Source organism: Scyliorhinus torazame, chromosome 2, assembly GCF_047496885.1.
Source record: "Scyliorhinus torazame isolate Kashiwa2021f chromosome 2, sScyTor2.1, whole genome shotgun sequence".
In the NCBI taxonomy this organism is placed as follows: Eukaryota; Metazoa; Chordata; class Chondrichthyes; order Carcharhiniformes; family Scyliorhinidae; genus Scyliorhinus; species Scyliorhinus torazame.
In genome coordinates, this window is record NC_092708.1 from 26603899 (window position 1) to 26627684 (window position 23786).

At 46.8% G+C, this 23786-nt stretch overlaps 1 protein-coding gene across 3 annotated transcripts in view; it reads right to left on the minus strand.

The window, feature by feature from the left end:
- Nucleotides 1-23786, minus strand: part of stam2 (signal transducing adaptor molecule (SH3 domain and ITAM motif) 2) — a 93792-nt gene that overhangs the window by 36372 nt on the left and 33634 nt on the right. For 2 of the 3 annotated variants that reach the window (XM_072469808.1, XM_072469787.1), the window contains exons 2-5: nt 20006-20090; nt 18668-18743; nt 17637-17741; nt 8591-8737 (exon numbers count right to left, since the gene is read on the minus strand). In XM_072469808.1, the coding sequence (XP_072325909.1) occupies nt 8591-8737; nt 17637-17741; nt 18668-18743; nt 20006-20090 (413 nt within the window). Of the gene's footprint in view, nt 1-8590; nt 8738-17636; nt 17742-18667; nt 18744-20005; nt 20114-23786 lie in introns of all 3 variants that reach the window. The other variant, XM_072469798.1, reaches the window with a different exon arrangement.

Genomic DNA, 23786 nt, shown 5'->3' on the forward strand with positions numbered 1-23786 from the left:
CACTGATAGTGGCAGCAGTGTGTACCATCTACAGGATGCACTGCCATAACCAAGCCTCCTTCAACAGCAGTTTTCAAACCTACGACATGACTGACGCATTTGACACCACCATCTGCAAGTTGCCTCCAGGTCTCAACATCTTGACTTGGAATTATATCGTTGATCCTTCACCGTCACTGGATCAAAATCCTGGACTGCAGCAGTTCATAGAACATAGAACAATACAGCGCAGTACAGGCCCTTCGGCCCACGATGTTGCACCGAAACAAAAGCCATCTAACCTACACTATACCATTATCATCCATATGTTTATCCAATAAACTTTTAATGCCCTCAATGTTGGCGAGTTCACTACTGTAGCAGGTAGGGCATTCCACGGCCTCACTACTCCTTGCGTAAAGAACCTCCCTCTGACCTCTGTCCTATATCTATTACCCCTCAGTTTAAAGATATGTCCCCTCGTGCCAGCCATTTCCATCCGCGGGAGAAGGCCCTCACTGTCCACCCTATCCAACCCCCTGATCATTTTGTATGCCTCTATTAAGTCTCCTCTTAACCTTCTTCTCTCCAACGAAAACAACCTCAAGTCCAACAGCCTTTCCTCATAAGATCTTCCCTCCATACCAGGCAACATCCTGGTAAATCTCCTCTGCACCCGCTCCAAAGCCTCCACGTCCTTCCTATAATGCGGTGACCAGAACTGTACGCAATACTCCAAATGCGGCCGTACCAGAGTTCTGTACAGCTGCAACATGACCTCCTGACTCCGGAACTCAATCCCTTTACCAATAAAGGCCAACACTCCATAGGCCTTCTTCACAACCCTATCAACCTGGGTGGCAACTTTCAGGGATCTATGTACATGGACACCTAGATCCCTCTGCTCATCCACACTTTCAAGAACTTGACCATTAGCCAAATATTCCGCATTCCTGTTATTCCTTCCAAAGTGAATCACCTCACACTTCTCTACATTAAACTCCATTTGCCACCTCTCAGCCCAGCTCTGCAGCTTATCTATATCCCTCTGTAACCTGCTACATCCTTCCACACTATCGACAACACCACCGACTTTAGTATCATCTGCAAATTTACTCACCCACCCTTCTGCGCCTTCCTCTAGGTCATTGATAAAAATGACAAACAGCAACGGCCCCAGAACAGATCCTTGTGGTACGCCACTTGTGACTGAACTCCATTCTGAACATTTCCCATCAACCACCACCCTCTGTCTTCTTTCAGCTAGCCAATTTCTGATCCACATCTCTAAATCACCCTCAATCCCCAGCCTCCGTATTTTCTGCAATAGCCTACCGTGGGGAACCTTATCAAACGCTTTGCTGAAATCCATATACACCACATCAACTGCTCTACCCTCGTCTACCTGTTCAGTCACCTTCTCAAAGAACTCGATAAGGTTTGTGAGGCATGACCTACCCTTCACAAAGCCATGCTGACTATCCCTGATCATATTATTCCTATCTAGAGGATTATAAATCTTGTCTCTTATAATCCCCTCCAAGACTTTACCCACTACAGACGTGAGGCTCACCGGTCTATAGTTGCCGGGGTTGTCTCTGCTCCCCTTTTTGACAAAGGGACCACATTTGCTATCCTCCAGTCCTCTGGCACTATTCCTGTAGCCAATGATGACATAAAAATCAAAGCCAAAGGTCCAGCAATCTCTTCCCTGGCCTCCCAGAGAATCCTAGGATAAATCCCATCAGGTCCCGGGGACTTATCTATTTTCAGCCTGTCCAGAATTGCCAACACCTCTTCCCTACGTACCTCAATGCCATCTAATCTATTAGCCTGGGGCTCAGCATTCTCCTCCACAACATTATCTTTTTCCTGAGTGAATACTGACGAAAAATATTCATTTAGTATCTCGCCTATCTCTTCAGACTCCACACACAACTTCCCATCCCTGTCCTTGACTGGTCCTACTCTTTCCCTAGTCATTCGCTTATTCCTGACATACCTATAGAAAGCTTTTGGGTTTTCCTTGATCCTTCCTGCCAAATACTTCTCATGTCCCCTCCTTGCTCGTCTTAGCTCTCTCTTTAGATCCTTCCTCGCTACCTTGTAACTATCCATCGCCCCAACTGAAACTTCACACCTCGTCTTCACATAGGCCTCCTTCTTCCTCTTAACAAGAGATTCCACTTCTTTGGTAAACCACGGTTCCCTCGCTCGGCGCCTTCCTCTCTGCCTGACTGGTACATACTCATCAAGAACATGCAGTAGCTGATCCTTGAACAAGCTCCACTTATCCAGTGTGCCCAACACTTGCAGCCTACTTCTCCACCTTATCCCCCCCAAGTCACGTCTATTGGCATCATAATTGCCCTTCCCCCAGCTATAACTCTTGCCCTGCGGTGTATACTTATCCCTTTCCATCATTAACGTAAACGTCACCGAATTGTGGTCACTGTCCCCAAAGTGCTCTGCTACCTCCAAATCCAACACCTGGCCTGGTTCATTACCCAAAACCAAATCCAACGTGGCCTCGCCTCTTGTTGGCCTGTCAACAAACTGTGTCAGGAAACCCTCCTGCACACACTGTACAAAAAACGACCCATCTAATGTACTCGAACTATATCTTTTCCAGTCAATATTTGGAAAGTTAAAGTCTCCCATAATAACTACCCTGTTACTTTCGCTCATATCCAGAATCATCTTCGCCATCCTTTCCTCTACATCCCTAGAACTATTTGGAGGCCTATAGAAGACTCCCAACAGTGTGACCTCTCCATTCATGTTTCTAACCTCAGCCCATACTACCTCGGAAGATGAGTCCCCATCTAGCATCCTCTCAGCCACCATAATACTGCTCTTGACTAGCAGCGCCACACCTCCCCCTCTTTTGCCTCCTTCTCGGAGCTTACTAAAACACCTAAACCCCGGAACCTGCAACATCCATTCCTGTCCCTGCTCTATCCATGTCTCCGAAATGGCCACAACATCGAAGTCCCAGGTACCAACCCATGCTGCCAGTTCCCCTACCTTATTTCGTATACTCCTGGCATTGAAGTAGACACACTTCAAACCACCCACCTGAACACTGGCCCCCTCCTGCGACGTCAAATCTGAGCTCCTGACCTCTATACTCTCATTCTCCCTTACCCTAAAACTACAATCCAGGTTCCCATGCCCCTGCTGCATTAGTTTAAACCCCCCCAAAAGAGCACTAACAAATCTCGTCCCCAGGATATTTGTGCCCCTCAGGTTCAGATGTAGGCCATCCTGTCTGTAGAGGTCCCACCTTCCCCAGAAAGAGCCCCAGTTATCCAGAAATCTGAATCCCTCCCGCCTGCACCATCCCTGTAGCCACGTGTTTAATTGCTCTCTCTCCCTATTCCTCATCTCACTATCACGTGGCACGGGCAACAACCCAGAGATAACAACTCTGTTTGTTCTAGTTCTGAGCTTCCATCCTAGCTCCCTGAAAGCCTGCCTGACATCCTTGTCCCCTTTCCTACCTATGTCGTTAGTGCCAATGTGGACCACAACTTGGGGCTGCTCCCCCTCCCCCCTAAGGACCCGGAAAACACGATCCGAGACATCACGTACCCTTGCACCTGGGAGGCAACATACCAAACGTGAGTCTCTCACGCTCCCACAAAATCTCCTATCTGTGCCCCTGACTATCGAGTCCCCAATTACTAATGCTCTGCTCCTCTCCCCCCTTCACTTCTGAGCAACAGGGATAGACTCCGTGCCAGAGGCCCGTACCCCATGGCTTACTCCTGGTAAGTCGTCCCCCCCACAAGTATCCAAAGCGGTATACTTGTTTCTCAGGGGAACGACCGCAGGGGATCCCTGCACTGACTGCTTTTTCCCAGTCCCTCTTACAGTTACCATCTATCTCCAATCTTTGGTGTAACTAATTCCCTGAAGCTGCTATCTATGACCCCCTCTGCCTCCCGAATGATCCGAAGTTCTTCCAACTCCAGCTCCAGTTCCCTAACTCGGTCTTGGAGGAGCTGGAGATGGCAGCACTTCCTGCAGGTAAAATCAGCAGGGACACTAACGGCATCCCTCACCTCAAACATCCTGCAGGAAGAACATTGCACTCCCTTCCCTGCCATCCCTCTAACTTTCTACCAAGATCTGGCTAACAACTAAATTAAATTTTTTTTATAAAAAAAAAAATAATAATAATAAAATATGGTACTTACCTCACACCAATGGGTTTTATTATTAGGTTAGAGGATGAGGGCGGGTGGGAGACACTACACGTGCAGTGTCTCGGGTTTCCTCTCCACCAGAATTTATTGGTGAGGGTCTTCCCAGAAGTTCAAGAAGGCAGCTCACCACCACCTTCTCAAGGGCAACTCGGGATGGGCAATAAATGCTGGCCTAGTCAACACTCGCATCCCCAGGCTCAACAAAAAAATAAGGATCTGCCTAGAACCCAAGATCTGGAATTCCAAGGCAGCACGGTGGCACACTGGTTAACACTGCTGCCTCACGACGCTGAGGACCCAGGTTCGATCGCGGCCCCGGGTCACTATCGAGTAGAGTTTGTACATTCTCCGTGTTTGCATGGGTCTCACCCCCACTTCCAAAAAAGATGCACTGGATAGGTGGATTGGCCACGCTAAATTGCCCCATATTGGAAAAAAAAAAAGAATCAGGTATTCCAAATAAAAACAAAAATCTGGAATTGCCACCCCAAATCTCTCCACCTGTAAATATGAGTGATTTTGATCTGCATATAGATTGGACAAATCAAATTAGCCACAATACCATAGAGGAGGGAATTCCTGGAATGTATACGGGATGGTTTTCTGGGCCAATATGTTGAGGAAAGATGTAGAGAACAGGCCATCCTAGAGTGGGAATTGTGTAATGAGAATGGAATCATGGCAATCTCAAGACCCCTTGGGGATGATGGATTTGGAGAGTGAAGTAGTTGATTCTGTTCGCATTGGCGATCGAACCATTGGCCATGTCATTGAGGGAGTCTAATAAATGGAAGGGGGTGGTCCAAGGGGGGGGGGGAAGAGCATCGGGTGTCGCTATATGCGGATGACCTGTTGCTGTACGTGGCGGATCCAATGGAGGGGATGGTAGAGGTCATGCAGACTCTAAGGGAGTTTGGAGAGTTTTCGGGCTATAAGCTCAATGTAGGGAAGAGTGAGCTCTTTGTATACAGGCGGGGGACCAAGAAAGAGGGATAGGGGACCTACCGCTGAGGAGGGCGGAGGGGAGCTTTCGGTATATGGGGATCCAGATAGCCAGGAGTTGGGGGACCCGACATAAACTGAATCTGACAAGGTTGGTGGAGCAAATGGAGGAGGATTTCAAAAGATGGGACATGTTATCGCTCTCGCTGGCGGGTAGAGTGCAGTCGGTCAAAATGGTGGTCCTTCCGAGGTTTCTGTATGTGTTTCAGTGCTTTCCCATCGCGATCACAAAGGCCTTTTTTAAGAGAGAGTAGGCAGGAGTATTATGGGGTTTGTGTGGGCGAATAAGACCCCAAGAGTAAGGAGAGGGTTCCTGGAACGCAGTAGGGACCGAGGAGGGTTGGCGCTGCCAAACCTGGGGAGCTACTACTGGGCAGCAAATGTGGCGATGATCCGCAAGTGGGTTATGGAGGGAGAGGGGGCGGCATGGAAGAGGATGGAGATGGCGTCCTGTAAAGGAACGAGCCTGGGGGCACTGGTGACAGCACTGCTGCCGCTCTCTCCGACAAAGTATACCACGAGCCCGGTGGTGGCGGCAACGCTAAGGATCCGGGGCCAGTGGAGACGGCACCGGGGTGCAATGGGAGCATCGGTGTGGTCCCCGATCAGGGGTAACCACCGGTTTGTCCCGGGGAAGATGGACGGGGGGGGTTCCAGAGCTGGCATCGGGCGGGGATTGGAAGAATGGGGGACCTGTTCATCGACGGGACGTTTGCGAGCCTAGGGGCACTGGAGGAGAAGTTCGAGTTACCCCCGGGAAATGCCTTTAGATATATGCAGGTGAGGGCTTTTGTGAGGAGACAGGTGAGGGAATTGCCGTCGCTCCCGGCACAAGAAGTTCAAGATAGGGTGATCTCGGGTGTATGGGTTGGGGAGGGCAAGGTGTCGGAAATACACCATGAGTTGAAAGAGGGGGAAGCGTTGGTAGAAGAGTTGAAGGGTAAATGGGAGGAGGAGCTGGGGGAGGAGATCGAGGAAGGTCTGTGGGCTGATGCCCTAGGTAGGGTTAATTCCTCCTCCTCATGTGCCAGGCTCAGCCTGATACAATTTAAGGTGGTCCACAGAGCGCACTTGACGGGGGCGAGGTGGAGTAGGTTCTTTGGGGTAGAGGACAGATGTGGAAGATGCTCAGGGAGCCCGGCGAACCATCTCCATATGTTTCGGTCATGCCCGGCACTGGAGGGGTTCTGGAGAGGAGTGGCGGGAGCAATCTCAGGTGGTGAAAGTCCGGGTCAGCCAAGTTGGGGGCTAGCAATATTTGGAGTAGTGGACGAACCGGGAGTGCAGGAGGCAAAAGAGGCCGGCATTCTGGCCTTTGCGTCCCTAGTAGCCCGGCGAAGGATCTTGCTAATGTGGAAGGAGGCGAAGCCCCCCAGCCTGGAGGCCTGGATAAATGATATGGCTGGGTTCATAAAGTTGGAGAGGATTAAGTTCGCCTTGAGAGGGTCTGCGCAGGGGTTTTGCAGGCGGTGGCAACCGTTCCTAGACTATCTCACGGAGCGTTAGAGGAAGGTCGGTCAGCAGCAGCAGCAACCTTTGGGGACGGGAGGGGGGGCGGGGACGTCCTGGGGAGGGGGGGGGGGAGAAAAGAGGGGGGACTGCCTGGGAGGGTGGATGAGCAAGAGATAACATGAAGAGTTGGGGAAACCGGCACGTACGGGTAAGGGCCAGTGTACAAAGCTGTGTAAATATATCATTTTGTCATGTATATATCTTGCTCTGCGCGATTTCTCGTTTTTTTTTTTTTTTTGTTACGGGGGGGGGGGGGTTATTGTTTGTAAGGGAGAAACATTGTGTCAAAAAACTTGAAGAAATATATATATATATTTTTTTTAAAGTAGTTGATTCTGAGACTAAGGTGCTGAATCTTAATAAAGGAAACTACGATGATAGGAGGCGTGAGTTGGCTATGATTGATTGGGGAACGTTACTTAAAGGGATGACAGTGGATAGGCAATGGCAAACATTCAAGGAGGGACAGGATGGGGGAACTGCAACAATTTTTTATTCCTGTCTGGCACAAAAGTGAAACTGGAAAGGTGGCTAATCCATGGCTTACAAGGGAAATTAAAGATAGTATTTGATCCAAGGAAGAAGCATTCAAGTTGGCCAAGAGAAACAACAGGTCTGAGGATTGGGAGCAGTTTAGAATTCAGCAAAGGAGGACCAAAGGATTGATTAAGAATGGGAAAATAGAGTATGAGAGTAAGCTTGCAGGGAACATTAAAAACTGACTGCAAAGGTTTCTAGATGTACGGGAAGAGAAAGATTGGTGAAGACAAATGTCCCTTGCGGTCAGAAACAAGGGAATTTATAATGGGGGAACAAAGAAATGGCTGAGCAACTAAATACATACTTTGGTTCGGTCTTCACAAATGAGGACACAATTACGATAGCAGAAATGTTGGGGAACGCAGTATTAGTGGGTAGGGAGGAGCTGAAGGAAATCGGTATTAGTAGAGAAATGATATTACAGAAATTGAAGGATGATAAATCCCCAGGGCCTGATAATCTACATACCAGAGTTCTCAAGGAAGTGATGTTAGAAACCTATAAAATTCTAACAGGACAGACAGGGTAGATGTAAGAATGTTGTTCCTGATGGTGGGGTGTCCAGAACCAGAGGTCACAGCCCAAGGATATGGGGTAGACCATTTAGGGCAGAGATCCGGAGAAATTTCTTCCCCCAGAAAGTAGTGAGTCTGTGGTATTCATTACCACAGGACGTAGCTGAAGCCAAAACATTGCACGTTTTGAAGAAGCACATGGGGCGAAGGGGATCCAGCGATTGAGTTGGATCATAATGAATGGCGCAGAAGGCTCGAATGGCTTCCTCCTGCTCCTATTTTCTATCTCTCTCCTCTTTTTTAGACAGTTCTCAAAACATAATAGGGACCATCCACCTGTCCTTGTGGCTTATTGTCAATCTCTGTTTAATAACTCTCCCAGGGAGCACCCGGGGACGTTTTGCTCCATTGAAGCATGCTGTTGCTGTTAAACATCACCTGGAAGGGAGATTGGGGGAGAGATTGCAGTAAGCGCACACCTACGCCCCTTTCTAACACTTGGGGTGCTCGGTACAATCTCAATACATTGTTCTCTATTCAAACAAAGTTGTTGCAGTGCAGGGCCTTCCAACTCCACAACTCCACCCCCCAGAATGACAGTCAGCTGCTGCATGAAACACCCAAGTTCTCAGAGTTACACACCATCCTAATTTGACACATACCCCTGTCCCCAGTGTCGCCGGGTTAAAATCTTGGATCTCCCCATCTAACAGCACTGAGAATACCTTCAGCAAATGGTCTCCAGCGGGTCAAAAGAGGCCAGAGTCAGCAACAAATTCCGGGTTTTCTAGCGTCACCCATATCCCGCGAATTAACATTTTAAAAAGGTACCTGAGAGCTAGTTGACGGAAATGTAACACCATCTTCTTTAAGTGCTTTGATGGTAGCAGCAACAAGACTGAGCTGAGGATCCTTTTGAAACACCTCCACCCATTCGACCATTAATGCCTTCAGCTTCTCGCATACCTTCGGATGAGCCTGGGTGCACATAGCAAGATTCAGCTCATCATACTGATCAGTTAATTTTTATTTTTAAACAAAGCGCAAACTGTATAATCAACTTTCAAACTTGGCCAGTGACCTAATGAGCACGTGTTGAGTTTGGTGCAGCAATGATCTCGAGGGTAGGAGGTCACATGCTCAGACCTCGGTCTATGGCAGCTTCTGGAAATAAAAGTCAAATGGGTGGCACAGTGGTTAGCACTGCTGCCTCACACGCCATGGACCCGGGTTTAATTCTGGCCTTGGGTGACTGTGTTGAGGTTGCACATCCTCCCAGTGTCTGAATGGGTTTCCTCCCAGTCTAAAGATGTCGAGGTTAGAGGAGGTTACGGAGATAGGCCGGGGCAGTGGTCCTAGGTGGGGTGCTCTTTTGTAGGGTTGATGCAGACTTGATGGGCCAAATGGCCTCCTTCGGCACTGTACTGCAGTGATTCTAAATGTAGTGCCACGGTGCTAGCCTGGCCTCAGCTAAGTTTAAAACTCCGGCCCATTCTCCAATGCCCCTTTCTGGGAAAAGCTTCTGGGTGACGAGGTGGGTGTGTACGTAGCAGGTAAGAACAGAATCAGACTTGGCTGCAACACGATTTCGAGCTATGAACAAACGGTTGCAAATAAGGTGGCTCCTGCTTAGTGTTATGGGCCAGGGTTTAGAGAACCCCAAAGTGTATCATGGAGTTCACCTGACCCACAACTTTTAATAGATTGTGGTATGGGGAGCACACGGCCCACTCTACAGGTGCGGTACAACAGAAATGGAAAAGTATTTTTTTAAAGCAAAACGATGTTTATTCTATGAACTCAAGTTAACCTTTTTAAAACATACAGTGAACATCTTAGCAACCATTAATTCAAATACAACCCCCAAAGAATACAACACTAAGTAATCCTTAAGCTGTCCTTTTAACATCCATAAGACTTTTAAAAAAAAAACTTTAAACAGAAGCACATCAGGTTAAAGTCACTACTGAGAGCAGTTATTAGTTTTAAATCACCAAAGGATCGACTTAGTCTTTAGATTACAGAGAGACTAATACCCCTTCTGGCTGTGACTGCAGCTATCCAGCTCTGAAAACGAAACTAAAACACTCCCTGCAGCAAACAGCCTAAAACGAAAGTAAAAAAACTGACAGACAGCCCAGCTCCACCCAGACTCTGACATCACTGATAAACACCCATTTCTTAAAGGTACATTTCTTAAACACCCATTTCTTAAAGGTACTCTCACATGACATTAGGGATTTGGTTTTTGGTCCCTTTTGACCGCTTAACGGGTGCTGTTCAGGTGAAAAGTGGTGTAGTTGAAGTGTTTGGGTTCCTCCTCCAACATGGGATGTCTGGAGGTTGAGAGGAACAGGTCGAGTAAGGGGTCCTTGTCTGGCTCAGAAAGCCCTCATGTCGCAGGAAGGGAGAAAAGATCTGTGTCGTCGTTGGCCTCTCAGTGGACAGTGGGAGGCTGATGGAATTCCTGGCGGGGGAACTCAGGAAACAGAGGCAGGCGGTCATGGACGATCTGGCAAAGGTGACTGAGCCCATTCTTGCAACTCTGGACAGGGTGGAACAACGGCTGGAGGTGCAGGGCTTGACGATTCGGAAGGTGGGGGAGATGGTCACCGATCATAGTGATCGGATTGCCTCATTGAAGGCAGAGGTAGCGATGTTGGTGGAAGGGCAGAAGACATTGAAGGTCAAGGTCGACGATCTGGGGTTGCTCCAGACGTCAAATTTGTGGATTGTTGGTCTGCCAGAGGGCATAGAAGGTGCGAATGCCATGGAACTTTGGGAAGCTGGCGGGAGAGGGCGGTCTTCGCAAACCCTCCAAGTGCATCGAGCCCACTGGTCGCTGCAACAGAAACCCAGATGTGGGAGCCGCCACGAGCTATGACAGCCCAGCTATACAGGTATTTGGACAAAGAAAAGATCCTGGAGTTGGGCGAAGGACACTCGCGAATGCAGATGGGAGGGCCGGACGAGGTTAATGACTTGTAAAGAAACATGGACTGAAGAAGTTGGTGGTTACACCAGAGTGCTGGGTTTTAAAATTTTCTTTCTCTTTGTCTTTTAAAAAAAAATTGTATCTGTTATTTCTTGATTTTTTAATCCAGGTTATTGATTTCATGTATATTATAGTGTTGGAAATGTTGCGGGGCGGGAGGATAAAGTGGGTGTGGAGATGGGTTTGTAGACGCTTCATTAAACTTGGGTTCAGGTCAAGGCACTGTACCTTAACCGATTTATGTAACTTGCATTTTTCCCCCACAGGTGGGGTCATCCTGCTAGCAGATATGTCAGGTAACGAGAGCGGTGAGGGTGAGAGCCGTGGTTGTTACCGGGTTTGGGGGGGGGGGGGGGGTTGTTTATTTTGTTTGTTACGATAACAAGTTGAGGGGGGTGGGTTTTCTGTTTGGGAAGGGGAGGTTGTTTGTTTGTTTGGTGAGTCAGGAGGGGAGGGGAGGGAAAGGACAGATTGCCGACGAAGAAGATTTCTTTGTTGAGGTACTGGTTTGAGGGGGGTGGTGATGGCGTCCATTTGGGCAGGCCTGGAACCGGTGTGAGATGTGGACTTGTGGAGATTCAGATACCCGAGGGAGAAGGAGCTTTTCCTTCTTTTTGCATGTGCATTGGGTCTAACCGTAGTGATGTAGTGGGTAAGCGTTTTACGAATACGGGGAGAAGGCCGGCCATTTATTGGCTTATCAGAGGCTGTATAAGGCTCTGGTCAGACCCCATTTGGAATATTGTGAGCAGTTTTGGGCCCCATATCTAAGGAAGGATGTGCTGGCCTTGGAAAGGTTTCAGATGAGGTTCACAACAAGGATCCCTGGAATGAAGGGCTTGTTATATGAGGAACAGTTGAGGACTCTGGTACTGCGAGGCCTGGATAGAGTGGACATGGAGAGGATGTTTCCAATTCCAGGAAAAACTAGAACCAGATAACACAATCTTAGACTAAAAGGACGATCATTTGAAACAGAGATGAGACGATCATTTAAAACAGAGATGAGAAGGAATTTCTTCTGCCAGAGAGTGGTGAATCTGTGGAATTCTTTGAAGGCTGTGGAAGCCAAATCACTGAGTGTCTTTAAGACAGAGATAGCTAGGGTCTTGATTAATAAGGGGATCAGGAGTTATGGGGATGAGAAAAATGTCAGCCATGATTGAATGGCGGAGCAGATTCGATGGGCAGTGTGGCCTAATTAGAACATAGAACATAGAACAATACAGCGCAGTACAGGCCCTTCGGCCCACGATGTTGCACCGAAACAAAAGCCATCTAACCTACACTATGCCATTATCATCCATATGTTTATCCAATAAACTTTTAAATGCCCTCAATGTTGGCGAGTTCACTACTGTAGCAGGTAGGGCATTCCACGGCCTCACTACTCTTTGCGTAAAGAACCTACCTCTGACCTCTGTCCTATATCTATTACCCCTCAGTTTAAAGATATGTCCCCTCGTGCCAGCCATTTCCATCCGCGGGAGAAGGCCCTCACTGTCCACCCTATCCAACCCCCTGATCATTTTGTATGCCTCTATTAAGTCTCCTCTTAACCTTCTTCTCTCCAACGAAAACAACCTCAAGTCCGTCAGCCTTTCCTCATAAGATTTTCCCTCCATACCAGGCAACATCCTGGTAAATCTCCTCTGCACCCGCTCCAAAGCCTCCACGTCCTTCCTATAATGCGGTGACCAGAACTGTACGCAATACTCCAAATGCGGCCGGACCAGAGTTCTGTACAGCTGCAACATGACCTCCCGACTCCGGAACTCAATCCCTCTACCAATAAAGGCCAACACTCCATAGGCCTTCTTCACAACCCTATCAACCTGGGTGTCAACTTTCAGGGATCTATGTACATGGACACCTAGATCCCTCTGCTCAGCCACACTTTCAAGAACTTTACCATTAGCCAAATATTCCGCATTCCTGTTATTCCTTCCAAAGTGAATCACCTCACACTTCTCTACATTAAACTCCATTTGCCACCTCTCAGCCCAGCTCTGCAGCTTATCTATATCCCTCTGTAACCTGCTACATCCTTCCACACTATCGACAACACCACCGACTTTAGTATCATCTGCAAATTTACTCACCCACCCTTCTGTGCCTTCCTCTAGGTCATTGATAAAAATGACAAACAGCAACGGCCCCAGAACAGATCCCTGTGGTACTCCACTTGTGACTGTACTCCATTCTGAACATTTCCCATCAACCACCACCCTCTGTCTTCTTTCAGCTAGCCAATTTCTGATCCACATCTCTAAATCACCCTTAATCCCCAGCCTCCGTATTTTTTGCAATAGCCTACCGTGGGGAACCTTATCAAACGCTTTGCTGAAATCCATATACACCACATCAACTGCTCTACCCTCGTCTACCTGTTCAGTCACCTTCTCAAAGAACTCAATAAGGTTTGTGAGGCATGACCTACCCTTCACAAAGCCATGCTGACTATCCCTGATCATATCATTCCTATCTAGATGATTATAAATCTTGTCCCTTATAATCCCCTCCAAGACTTTACCCACTACAGACGTGAGGCTCACCGGTCTATAGTTGCCGGGGTTGTCTCTGCTCCCCTTTTTGAACAAAGGGACCACATTTGCTGTCCTCCAGTCCTCTGGCACTATTCCTGTAGCCAATGATGACATAAAAATCAAAGCCAAAGGTCCAGCAATCTCTTCCCTGGCCTCCCATAGAATCCTAGGATAAATCCCATCAGGTCCCGGGGACTTATCTATTTTCAGCCTGTCCAGAATTGCCAACACCTCTTCCCTACGTACCTCAATGCCATCTATTCTATTAGCCTGGGGCTCAGCATTCTCCTCCACAACATTATCTTTTTCCTGAGTGAATACTGACGAAAAATATTCATTTAGTATCTCGCCTATCTCTTCAGACTCCACACACAATTTCCCATCCCTGTCCTTGACTGGTCCTACTCTTTCCCTAGTCATTCGCTTATTCCTGACATACCTATAGAAAGCTTTTGGGTTTTCCTTGATCCTTCCTGCCAAATACTTCTCATGTCCCCTCCTTGCTCGTCTTAGCTCTCTCTTTAGATCCTTCCTCGCTACCTTGTAACTATCCATCGCCCCAACCGAAACTTCACACTTCATCTTCACATAGGCCTCCTTCTTCCTCTTAACAAGAGATTCCACTTCCCTGGTAAACCACGGTTCCCTCGCTCGACGCCTTCCTCCCTGTCTGACCGGTACATACTTATCAAGAACACGCAGTAGCTGATCCTTGAACAAGCCCCACTTATCCAGTGTGCCCAACACTTGCAGCCTACTTCTCCACCTTATCCCCCCCAAGTCACGTCTAATGGCATCATAATTGCCCTTCCCCCAGCTATAACTCTTGCCCTGCGGTGTATACTTATCCCTTTCCATCATTAACGTAAACGTCACCGAATTGTGGTCACTGTCCCCAAAGTGTTCTCCTACCTCCAAATCCAACACCTGGCCTGGTTCATTACCCAAAACCAAATCCAACGTGGCCTCGCCTCTTGTTGGCCTGTCAACATATTGTTTCAGGAAACCCTCCTGCACACACTGTACAAAAAACGACCCATCTATTGTACTCGAACTATATCTTTCTGCTCCTATATCTTATGGTTTTGTTTGCAGGTACGGAACTTTGTGCAAAATGAACTCTCTTCATTTCCTCGGTTGCCGGCACCACCTCTTATTGATAGGGTGCTGTCCTTTGAGGAGATAGGGGAAGTGACGATATCAGATATATATGGGAGTTGACGGAGAGGGAGAGAGCTTTGCTGGAGGAAGTAAAGGGGAAATGGGAGAAAGAGTTGGATTTGGCTTTCGAGGGAGGTGGTAGAACAAGGCTCTGCATGGAAGTCAATTTTACATTGCGTGCAAGACTGAGTTGGATTCAGTTTAAACTGGTGTATGGGGCACACGTGTCCGAAGGCACATACGTGTGGGTTCTTTCCAGGAGTAGAAGACAAATATGAGCATTGTTCGAGGGGGCCGGCGACCACTCTCTTATGATCTTGCCCCATGTTGGTTAAGTTCTGGGCTTCCTTCTTCGAAACAACGTTGGAGAGTTTGGGAATTAGGTGTGGAGCTCTGCCCAATGGTGGCGATCTTCAGAGTGTCGGACTTGCCGGGGCTGCAAGAGGGGTGGAAGACGAATGTCTTGGCCTTCGCCTTTCTGATAGTCCGGAGGAGGGTCTTGCTGGAATGGAGGGCACCAGTGCCGCCTAAGGCATCAGCACGGCTGGGGGATTTGTCGAAATTCCTGCATTTGGAAAAAAACTAAGTACGCCATTAGGGGATCGGAAGAGTGGTTCTACTCGAGGTGAATGCCATTCATTTTTTAAAAATATAGAGTACCCAATTCATTTTTTCCAGTTTTAAGGGGCAATTTAACGTGGCCAATCCACCTATCCTGCCCATCTTTGGGTTGTGGGGGCAAACATGGGGAGAATGTACAAACTCCACACGGACAGTGACCCAGAGCCGGGATCGAACCTGGGACCTCGGCGCCGTGAGGCAGCAGTGCAAACCACTGCGCCACCGTGCTGCCCGTCCCGTGAATGCCATTCATAACCTTGTTTAAGGAACTGGGTGTCATCAGCAAATGGGGGGGGTTGGAATTCTAGATAAATATGGGAAATGTACCGAAATATATCAGGAGATGAGAGACGAGGGGGAGGCGCTGGTAGAGGAGCTGAAGGGAAAATGGGAAGAAGAGCTGGGGGAGGAGATTGAGGAGGGGCTGTGGGCTGATGCCCTAAGTAGGGTAAATTCCTCTTCCTCGTGTGCCAGGCTTAGCCTGATCCAATTCAAGGTTCTACACAGAGCACACATGACGGGAGCAAGACGGAGCAGATTCTTCGGAGTGGAAGACAGGTGCGGGAGGTGCTTGGGAAGCCCGGCGAACCACACACATATGTTCTGGTCGTGTCCGGCACTGGATGAGTACTGGAGGGGAGTGGCAAAGGTGATTTCAAAGGTGGTGAAGGTCCGGGTCAAGCCAGGCTGGGGGGTTAGCTATATTTGGGGTAGCGGAAGAGCCGGGTGTGCAGGAGGCGAAAGAGGCCGATTTCTGGCCTTTGCATCCCTGGTAGACGGCGAAGGATCCTACTTATGTGGAAGGAAGCGAAACCCCCGGCGTGGAGGCCTGGATAAACGATATGGCAGGGTTCATAAAACTGGAACGAATGAAATTTGCGTTGAGAGGATCGGCTCAGAGGTTCTCCAGGCGGTGGCAACCGTTCCTTGACTATCTCGCGGAACGTTAAGGGAAAATAGATCGGCAGCAGCAGCCCAAAGGGGGGGGGGGGAAAGAGCACTATATTTTTTTGTTACTTTGTTAGTTCACCATTTTATTTAAATAATGTTACTTATTAGCTATTGTGTTATTTTTATGTTGATTTGTAAAATGGAAAAATTCTGTTTGAAAACTTTACTAAAATATATATATTTTTTAAAAGTATGGGAAAGGTGGGGCTGGGTTGTGTGGATCGAGTTATAAAAATTGTATAAATCTGTTTGGCCGGTTGTATCTTATAAATTGAAAATTTTCGGAATAAAAATATTTTAAAAAAGAATTGGCTGCAACACAGCTTGCAGCTTGGACTCTACGAATGGCCAAATGGAAGGTGTCCCAAGAAGTTTAAGATCCGTCATTAGAGAAAGGAACTAGCAAATAATAATTTTTTGAAAATGCAAACACCTACTCTCACTGCAGCGTTGCGATCGGTGACGCACATGTTGTAAACTTAGCCGCAAAAGGTGACCTCACCAGCAATAACTTCCTCCATATTTTCCTGCATTTTTACTTAGAATTATATCAAATGTTATGAAATAGATTATTCAGGTTAACTGCTGAGAGGCTCCTATTTATCCATTTTAGGAGATTCCTCAAAATCGTATTAATTTTTCTTCCTTTGTCCTTTTTTATTCCTTTGTCCTTCATGGGACTTCCCCTTAAACACATCAATGTTATTTGCCTCAACTAATCCGAATAATAATAATCTTTAATACCTAAAGGCAATGCATTCCACATTCTAACCCGTCACTGGATAAACTGTAAAGTTGGTCCCAACTTTGCATTTCAATTCTATCTCCCTCGACACTCCAGTGTTAGGTTTGCTATTATTAGTGTCACAAGTAGGCTTACATTAACACTGCAATGAAGTTACTGTGAAAATCCCCTAGTCCCCACACTCGGCGCCTGTTTGGGTACACGGAGGAAGAATTCAGAATGTCCAATTCATCTAACAAGCACATCTTTCGGGACTTGTGGGATTATATCACAGCAAGCAAAGCTATGACAGAAAGGAATGAAGGCCCGGAACTCAGTTCGTGGTCATCAGTGAGTTCTTTTGAGTGTATATCAAAAGGATTAGATTACTGCAATTCGGACACTGCCAGGGTTGTGTGTGCACGCAGGTATTTGTTAGTCTTTTTTTTTTTTTAAATCAGTGTGCCTACCAGAAAACCTGCAAGATTTAAGCAAGATCTCACCTGCCACTGTTTGAATGAATGAGGGTGGAGGGAGGGAATTATTATAATGAATGGTTAATTGTTTGGGTGCGGGTCTTGGGCAGAACGGTGCAAGTGGCCCAGGAAATTTCAGCCTGCTGAAAATCTAGTATTGCTAACTCGTGCCGTGGTTGCATTGAACGTCTGGCAAGCGATGCAGGCACACCATTACTGTGGCTCAGTTTTCAGGAAAATCCAGGTCACTGTAATGGTGACATTTTCAGGATCTTTGTGCTTAACTGAGGATAACACCTTGATGCATCAAGCATGGAATGGAAACAAATAGCGCCAACACTTGCATTACAAACTTGTCTGAGTCAATCGTTCAGAAATTACAGAAAAGTCAGATGTACTGTACCTTATTGTATAGACTTAATAAATTCCCAATTTCATTCGTGAAGTCACGAGAACATATTTCTAGATGGAAAATCTTCCCACAGTTTGATACACAGGCACCTAGTAACTGTAAAATGAGACAGCAGAACAGTGTTAATTTTTACTTTGTCCAGTAGGAGCTTAACAGCAGACTGTGAAAAGGTGCAAGAGGGTTTAAAAACATAGGAACAGGAGGAGTGGGCCATTCAGCCCCTCGAGCCAGCTCCACATCAAAAGAACATTAGAAACACAAACGAAAATCAAAAAGCATCAACTAATTGGGCCTCTTAATAAGATTTAAGATGCAGCCACAACGCTGCACAGATAGTTAAACCGCTATCATATTGCACTAGGAATCCTCCCGTGCTACTATTTCCTGACAGGAAACCCTCGACAAGCAGGGAGGAGTGCCCCCAAGAAAACTCACTAATGATGGATTGCTCCTTCACAACCCTGGCTGGCCTCACTCACACTGGCAATCGCAATTACTTGGTTGAAAGTAACTGATTTACATAGTCTTCAATTTTCTGTCTTTATAAAAGCGTGGCGTTAATCTTTTTTGGTGGGGGAAGAGATGGTTCTGATAACGCAGGTAACAATAGTTACTTCTTAATTATGGAGACGGCAAGCTCAAACGGAGGTGGCTGGAGGACACCCATTAACTTAAGGCAGGTTTTCAATAACTAAGCATTGCACCAATTACAAACTCAGCAATTCCCATTGCGCTAAAGGTCCCCGCGTGCCAGGTCGCAGAAGAAATCTTGTAGGGGCAGTCCTCCCCCCAAAGTCAGACGTGTGCAGAAGTTAATTATTAACCCCCTCTATCAGCCTCATCTCAGGAGAGAACAAGCTAAGGTAACGGGGAAGATCCTGGTCACAATGGCAGAGTGCCACAAAACAAATCAGATTTCCCCACTCAGTCATGCACTTTAATGAGTCAGAAGAGAAAGTTTCAACTTAAACGCTAGTTGAGGGAAGAAATGAGTGGGTTGGTGCTGAAGTGGTTGCACTCACCGTTAACGCCTTCATTGCCACGTGAGGATTTTTGTGATTTACTCTCTTCATAATGGCCTTCAGACAATCTTTTGGCCTGAAGTTGGGGCAACAGAAGAAAAAAATTACTTGCATTAAAAGAAAAATTCTGGAATACAAATGAATATAACAAAAGTTACAATCGACATTGTAGCTGTTTAACTTTTTTTGCGGATACAAAACAGTCACAAGATGCTTTGTGCTTCTGAGCTGCCAAGAGGCAGATTCCAGCCCAGTGTTCTCAGGCCAAATGACCGAGTGACTTTTAAACTCTTTGCCTGCTTAGATTACGATAAAAATTTTCTTAAGTATGCCAGTCTGACCCAAAGTGAGCGACAGCCTCAAATGACAGGAATGCAAAGCAATTACCCATCGCCGACTGAAGTGGGCTTCAATCAATGGGCCTCAAGTGAGGCACAGTCTCAATCTAGTTGCAAGCGAGTGCACTTCAGTAGAACTGTGCTACATTCCTCTTGCCCTTATTAAATAGCGCATTCTCGGACTCGCCCTCAGCAATGGTACGTGAAGGCTACAGATAAGGCATACAAGTTCTGATGGAGGGTCTTGCCCAAAATATCAGGCTAGTCTTGGAGGTTTTCAGATGTTGTGTCATTCTAGAACGTGGTTTATATTCCATATTCTCATTTGAGTTTTCTCAGTTTCTAATTTTGCTGAATAAGTCATTTTTGGATATACTGGTGAAAGGAGAGCAATTATCGCATCGGGACAGTTGCCAGCACTGACAGTACACTGTGAGATCCTTGCAATGATTAACATGGGCTATGTCACCTTCATGTTGAGTGATTAAACAGTGATGCTCAAGAGGCAACCCAACTATGAAAAACACATCAGTAATGGTTACGTTTGGGCTCACAACAATTCCATGTGTCATGGCAAGGAAATGTCACACATTATTTAGATTAATCGTTTTCACAGACAAATGGTGTGTATTTATGGTTGTCTTCTAATGCCTTACCCAAGTGGGAATTGTCTGCATGCACGATTCATCCATAGGCAACTGCAGGAAGGCTCAATGGAAAGCGATCAGGAGGGTGAACAATGATCAATTTCCCTCCTCCTGAAATATGGGGCACCAAAGCAAATTGCAGTGGCTCCAATGCCTTGTTGGCAATGCGGTACAGGCCAGAGATCAAACCCAGCTTAATTCCTCCTCTGTGCGGCTCAATTACTCACTCGCTAAATCATTCAGCCATGGAGCCAAATTCTAAAGGAGACATCCTTCAAAAAAATTATTTTAAAAAGGTTGAGGAAAGTGGAAGGGGAAGAGGAACCAAGGTAAAATATATTTTCCATCCATACCCATTTGGTGTAGTCCCAATGTGATCACAGATATCCATGATGAGTGTCCAGTCTTCGCTGGTGTTGTGCTCATTCGTGGCTTTTTCTGAAGAAAAGAGATATACATATCTATAGGCATGTGGAGAGAAAAAGATTGGTGAAGACTAATGTAGGTCCCTTACAGTTAGAAACGGGAATTTTTAAAAATATACATTTAGAGTACCCAATTCATTTTTTCCAATTAAGGGGCAATTTAGCAGGGCCAAACCACCTAACCTGCACATCTTTGGGTTGTGGGGGCAAAACCCACGCAAACACGGGGAGAATGTGCAAACTCCACACGGATAATGAGCCAGAGCCGGAATCGAACCTGGGACCTCGGCGCCGTGAGGCAGCAGTGCTAACCACTGCGCCACCTTGCTGCCCTACAGGGGAATTTATAATGGGGAACAAAGAAATGGCCGACGAACTAAATATGTACTTTGTTTCTGTCTTCACAAAGGAGAACACAAATATCATAAATGTCGGGAAACACAGGGTTCAGTGAGGGAGGAGCTGAAGGAAATCAGTATCAGTAGGGAAATGGTGTTGGGGAAATTGATGAGATCAAAGGCCGATAAATCCCAAGGCCTGATAATCTATATTCCAGAGTATTTTAGGAAGTGACCCGAGAAATAGTGGATGCATTGGTGGTCATTTCCCAAGATACTGTAGACTCTGGAATAGTTCCTGCAGATTGGGTGGCAGCTAATCTCACCTCACTAATTGAAAAGGAAGGTGGAGAGAAAGCATGGAATTATAGACCAGTCAGCCGGACATCGGTAGTGGGGAAATGCAGTAGTCCATTATAAAAGATTTAATAGCGGAGTACTTGGAAAACAGTGGCAGGTTCAGACAGAGTCAGCAAGGATTTATGAATGGGAAATCATACTAGTCAAATCTATTGGAACTCTTCAAGGGTGTAACTAGTAGAGTTGATGAGGGGAAACAAATGGACGTGGTTAATTTGGACTTTCGGAAGGCTTTCAGCAAAATCCCACGTAAGACATTAGCGTGAAAATTACAGTGCATGGGATTAGGGTAGTGTATTGGAATGGACAGAAAACTGGTTGGCAGACAGGAAACAAAGAGTAGGAATAAACGGGTCTTTTTCCAAATGGCAGGCAGTGACTAGTGGGATACCACAGGGAACAGTGCGAGGACCCCAGCCATTCACAATGAATATTAATGATTTAGATGAGGAAACTATATCTCCAAATTTGCAGATGACACCAAGCTGGGTGAGAGGGTGAGCTGGGAGGAGGATGCAGAGATGCTTCAGGTATGATTTGGACAGGCTGAGTGAGTGTGCAAATGCATGGCAGGTGCAATATAATGCGGATAAATGGGAGGTTATCCACTTTGATAGCACTTTGGCTGCAGGTTGAGAGAGGGGAAAAGTGCAACGAAATCTGGGAGTTGCTGAAAGTAAGCATGCAGATGCAGCAGGCGGTGAAGAAGGCAAATGGTATATTGGACTTCAAAGTGAGGGGATTTGAGCACAGCAGCAGGGATACCTTGCTGCAGTTATACAGGACCTTGGTGAACCCACATCTTGAATAGTGTGTGCAGTTGTGGTCTCCTTATCGGAGGATGTCCTTGTGATGGAAGGTGTGCAGCGAAGGTTTACCAGACGGATTCTTGGGATGGAAAACTGACATACGAGGATGAGATTTGCTGGTGGTTAGAAGAATGGCATTTTAACAGGGGAGGAAGGATGTTCCCGAAGGTGGGGGAGTCCAGATCCAGGGGTCATAGTCCAAGGATATGGGGTGGATCATTTAGGACCAAGATGAGGAAAGATTTCTTCACCCAGAGAGTGGGTGAGCCTGTGTAAATTGCTACAACAGATGGTGGAGGCCAAAATGTTTAAGGACTTTTATTTAGTACTTGGGGCTAAAGGGATCAAAGGATATATTGGGGGGGGAGAGAGAAAGAGAGCGAGAGAGAAAAAGAGGTTACCGAGCTGGATTGTCAAACATGATCATTTGAATGGTGGAGCAGGATCAAAGGGCCAAATGACATCCTCCTGTTCCCATTTTCCATGTTAGTAACAGTTCAGCACTTAGCAGTTAACACTTCTGTTTGGTGGGATGGGAGTATTTGCGTCACTGGTGGAGAATGCAAAACTGAATGCAGCAGGCACCCCTGGTCAGGCTTTGGGGGGGGGGGGGCACACTAGCACAGTGGTTAGCACTGTTGCTTCACAGAGCCAGGGACCCGGGCTCAATTTCCATCTTGGGTCACTGTCAGTGCGGAGTCTGCACATTCTCCCCATGTCTGCGAGGGCTTCCTCCGGGTGCTACAGTTTCCTCCCACAAGTCCCAAAAGACATGCTGTTAGGTGTATTGGACATTCTGAATTCTCCCTCTGTGTACCCGAACAGGCGCCGGAACGTGGCGACTAGGGGCTTTTCACAGTAACTTCCTTGCAGCGTCAATGTAAGCCTACTTGTGACAATAAAGATTATTAATTAAAAATATGGGATGAATAGAGCAGGAGACTTTAATCTTCACCACCCATATATTCTCCATGACACGAGTAGGACATTTCTAACATAGACCATACCCATGATGACTATTTGAGTCGATTAATTCAACGTTAAAACAATACTGTGCTGTTAGGTTTCACCCTCCAAGAATACATCCCATCGCCTGATGGTGCTCATTCATGTATTGAGGCTCCCTGCTGGCAGCACTTTTGTGCCTTGCCCAAGTGAGGTTTCCACACCACAAAGGCAGAACATCGGGACATAGGTCTTGCCTCAGGTCCAGGACATTGAATAACAATCTGTGGCAAGAATCCCAAGCCCCTCTATGCCAGCATGCGGGCCAGATAGCTCAGCATTGGCCAGAAGTCACAAAGTCATTGGGAGCAGGAAAGGCATTTGAAGTCACTGGGCTTTCTACTGGGAAAGAACATCATGTTAAAATGTGTATGCAACACCTCGAAGAAAGACAACAAGCTCACAAGACAACAATATTCCCAGCTGTCCAATTTGTAAACTTACTGCAAATGCTAATCAACAACAAAAAGCTGAACCGTGTGGCAAAACACAGGAGCAAAGCAAACAACGGCAAACTTTGCATCAGACACTGAACAGAGAGGCTGGGAGAATGTATTAGAGGAGGCTTCACCACAGCGAGTGGGTAACCGAGGCTAGTGAGTGGGCCGCAGGAGTGGCCCTCCTTCAACCGAGTGGGCCGCAAGATGGAAATCGAGCCTTTCACTATGACCCTTGAATAAGATTGAGTACATTTAACAGAATATTTCCTAACAGTTATAATAATTTATTAATAGAACGGCCATCAACTTTGGTGGTAAAAACAATATTTATGCTGGATTTGCCCTTGCTTTGTGTGTATCACTGCAGTCAAATCAGTAGGCAAAAAAGCTATGTGATGGAAACCAGTGGAATGTGGCTACCCGGTGTGTGTGGGCAACAGTTAACAAAATGCCTCGTGGGCTACACTCAGAACCCAAATTAGCCACAGGGTGCTCACCACAGCTTTAGAATATGAAGAAGAAATGCAACAAGGGTGAAGTGAAATCTGGAAACACACGTGGAGTGGAGTGGCAGCTCAATGGACGAGAGCTGAAGAGTGAGGGAGTGAAGTTATAGAATAAGACAGCACGGGTGACCCAATAGGGCAGCACAGTAGCACAGTGGTTATCACAGTTGCTTCCCCGCTCCAGGGTCCCAGGTTCGATTCCTGGCTTGGGTCACACTGTCTTTGTGGAGTCTGCACGTTCTCCCAGTGTC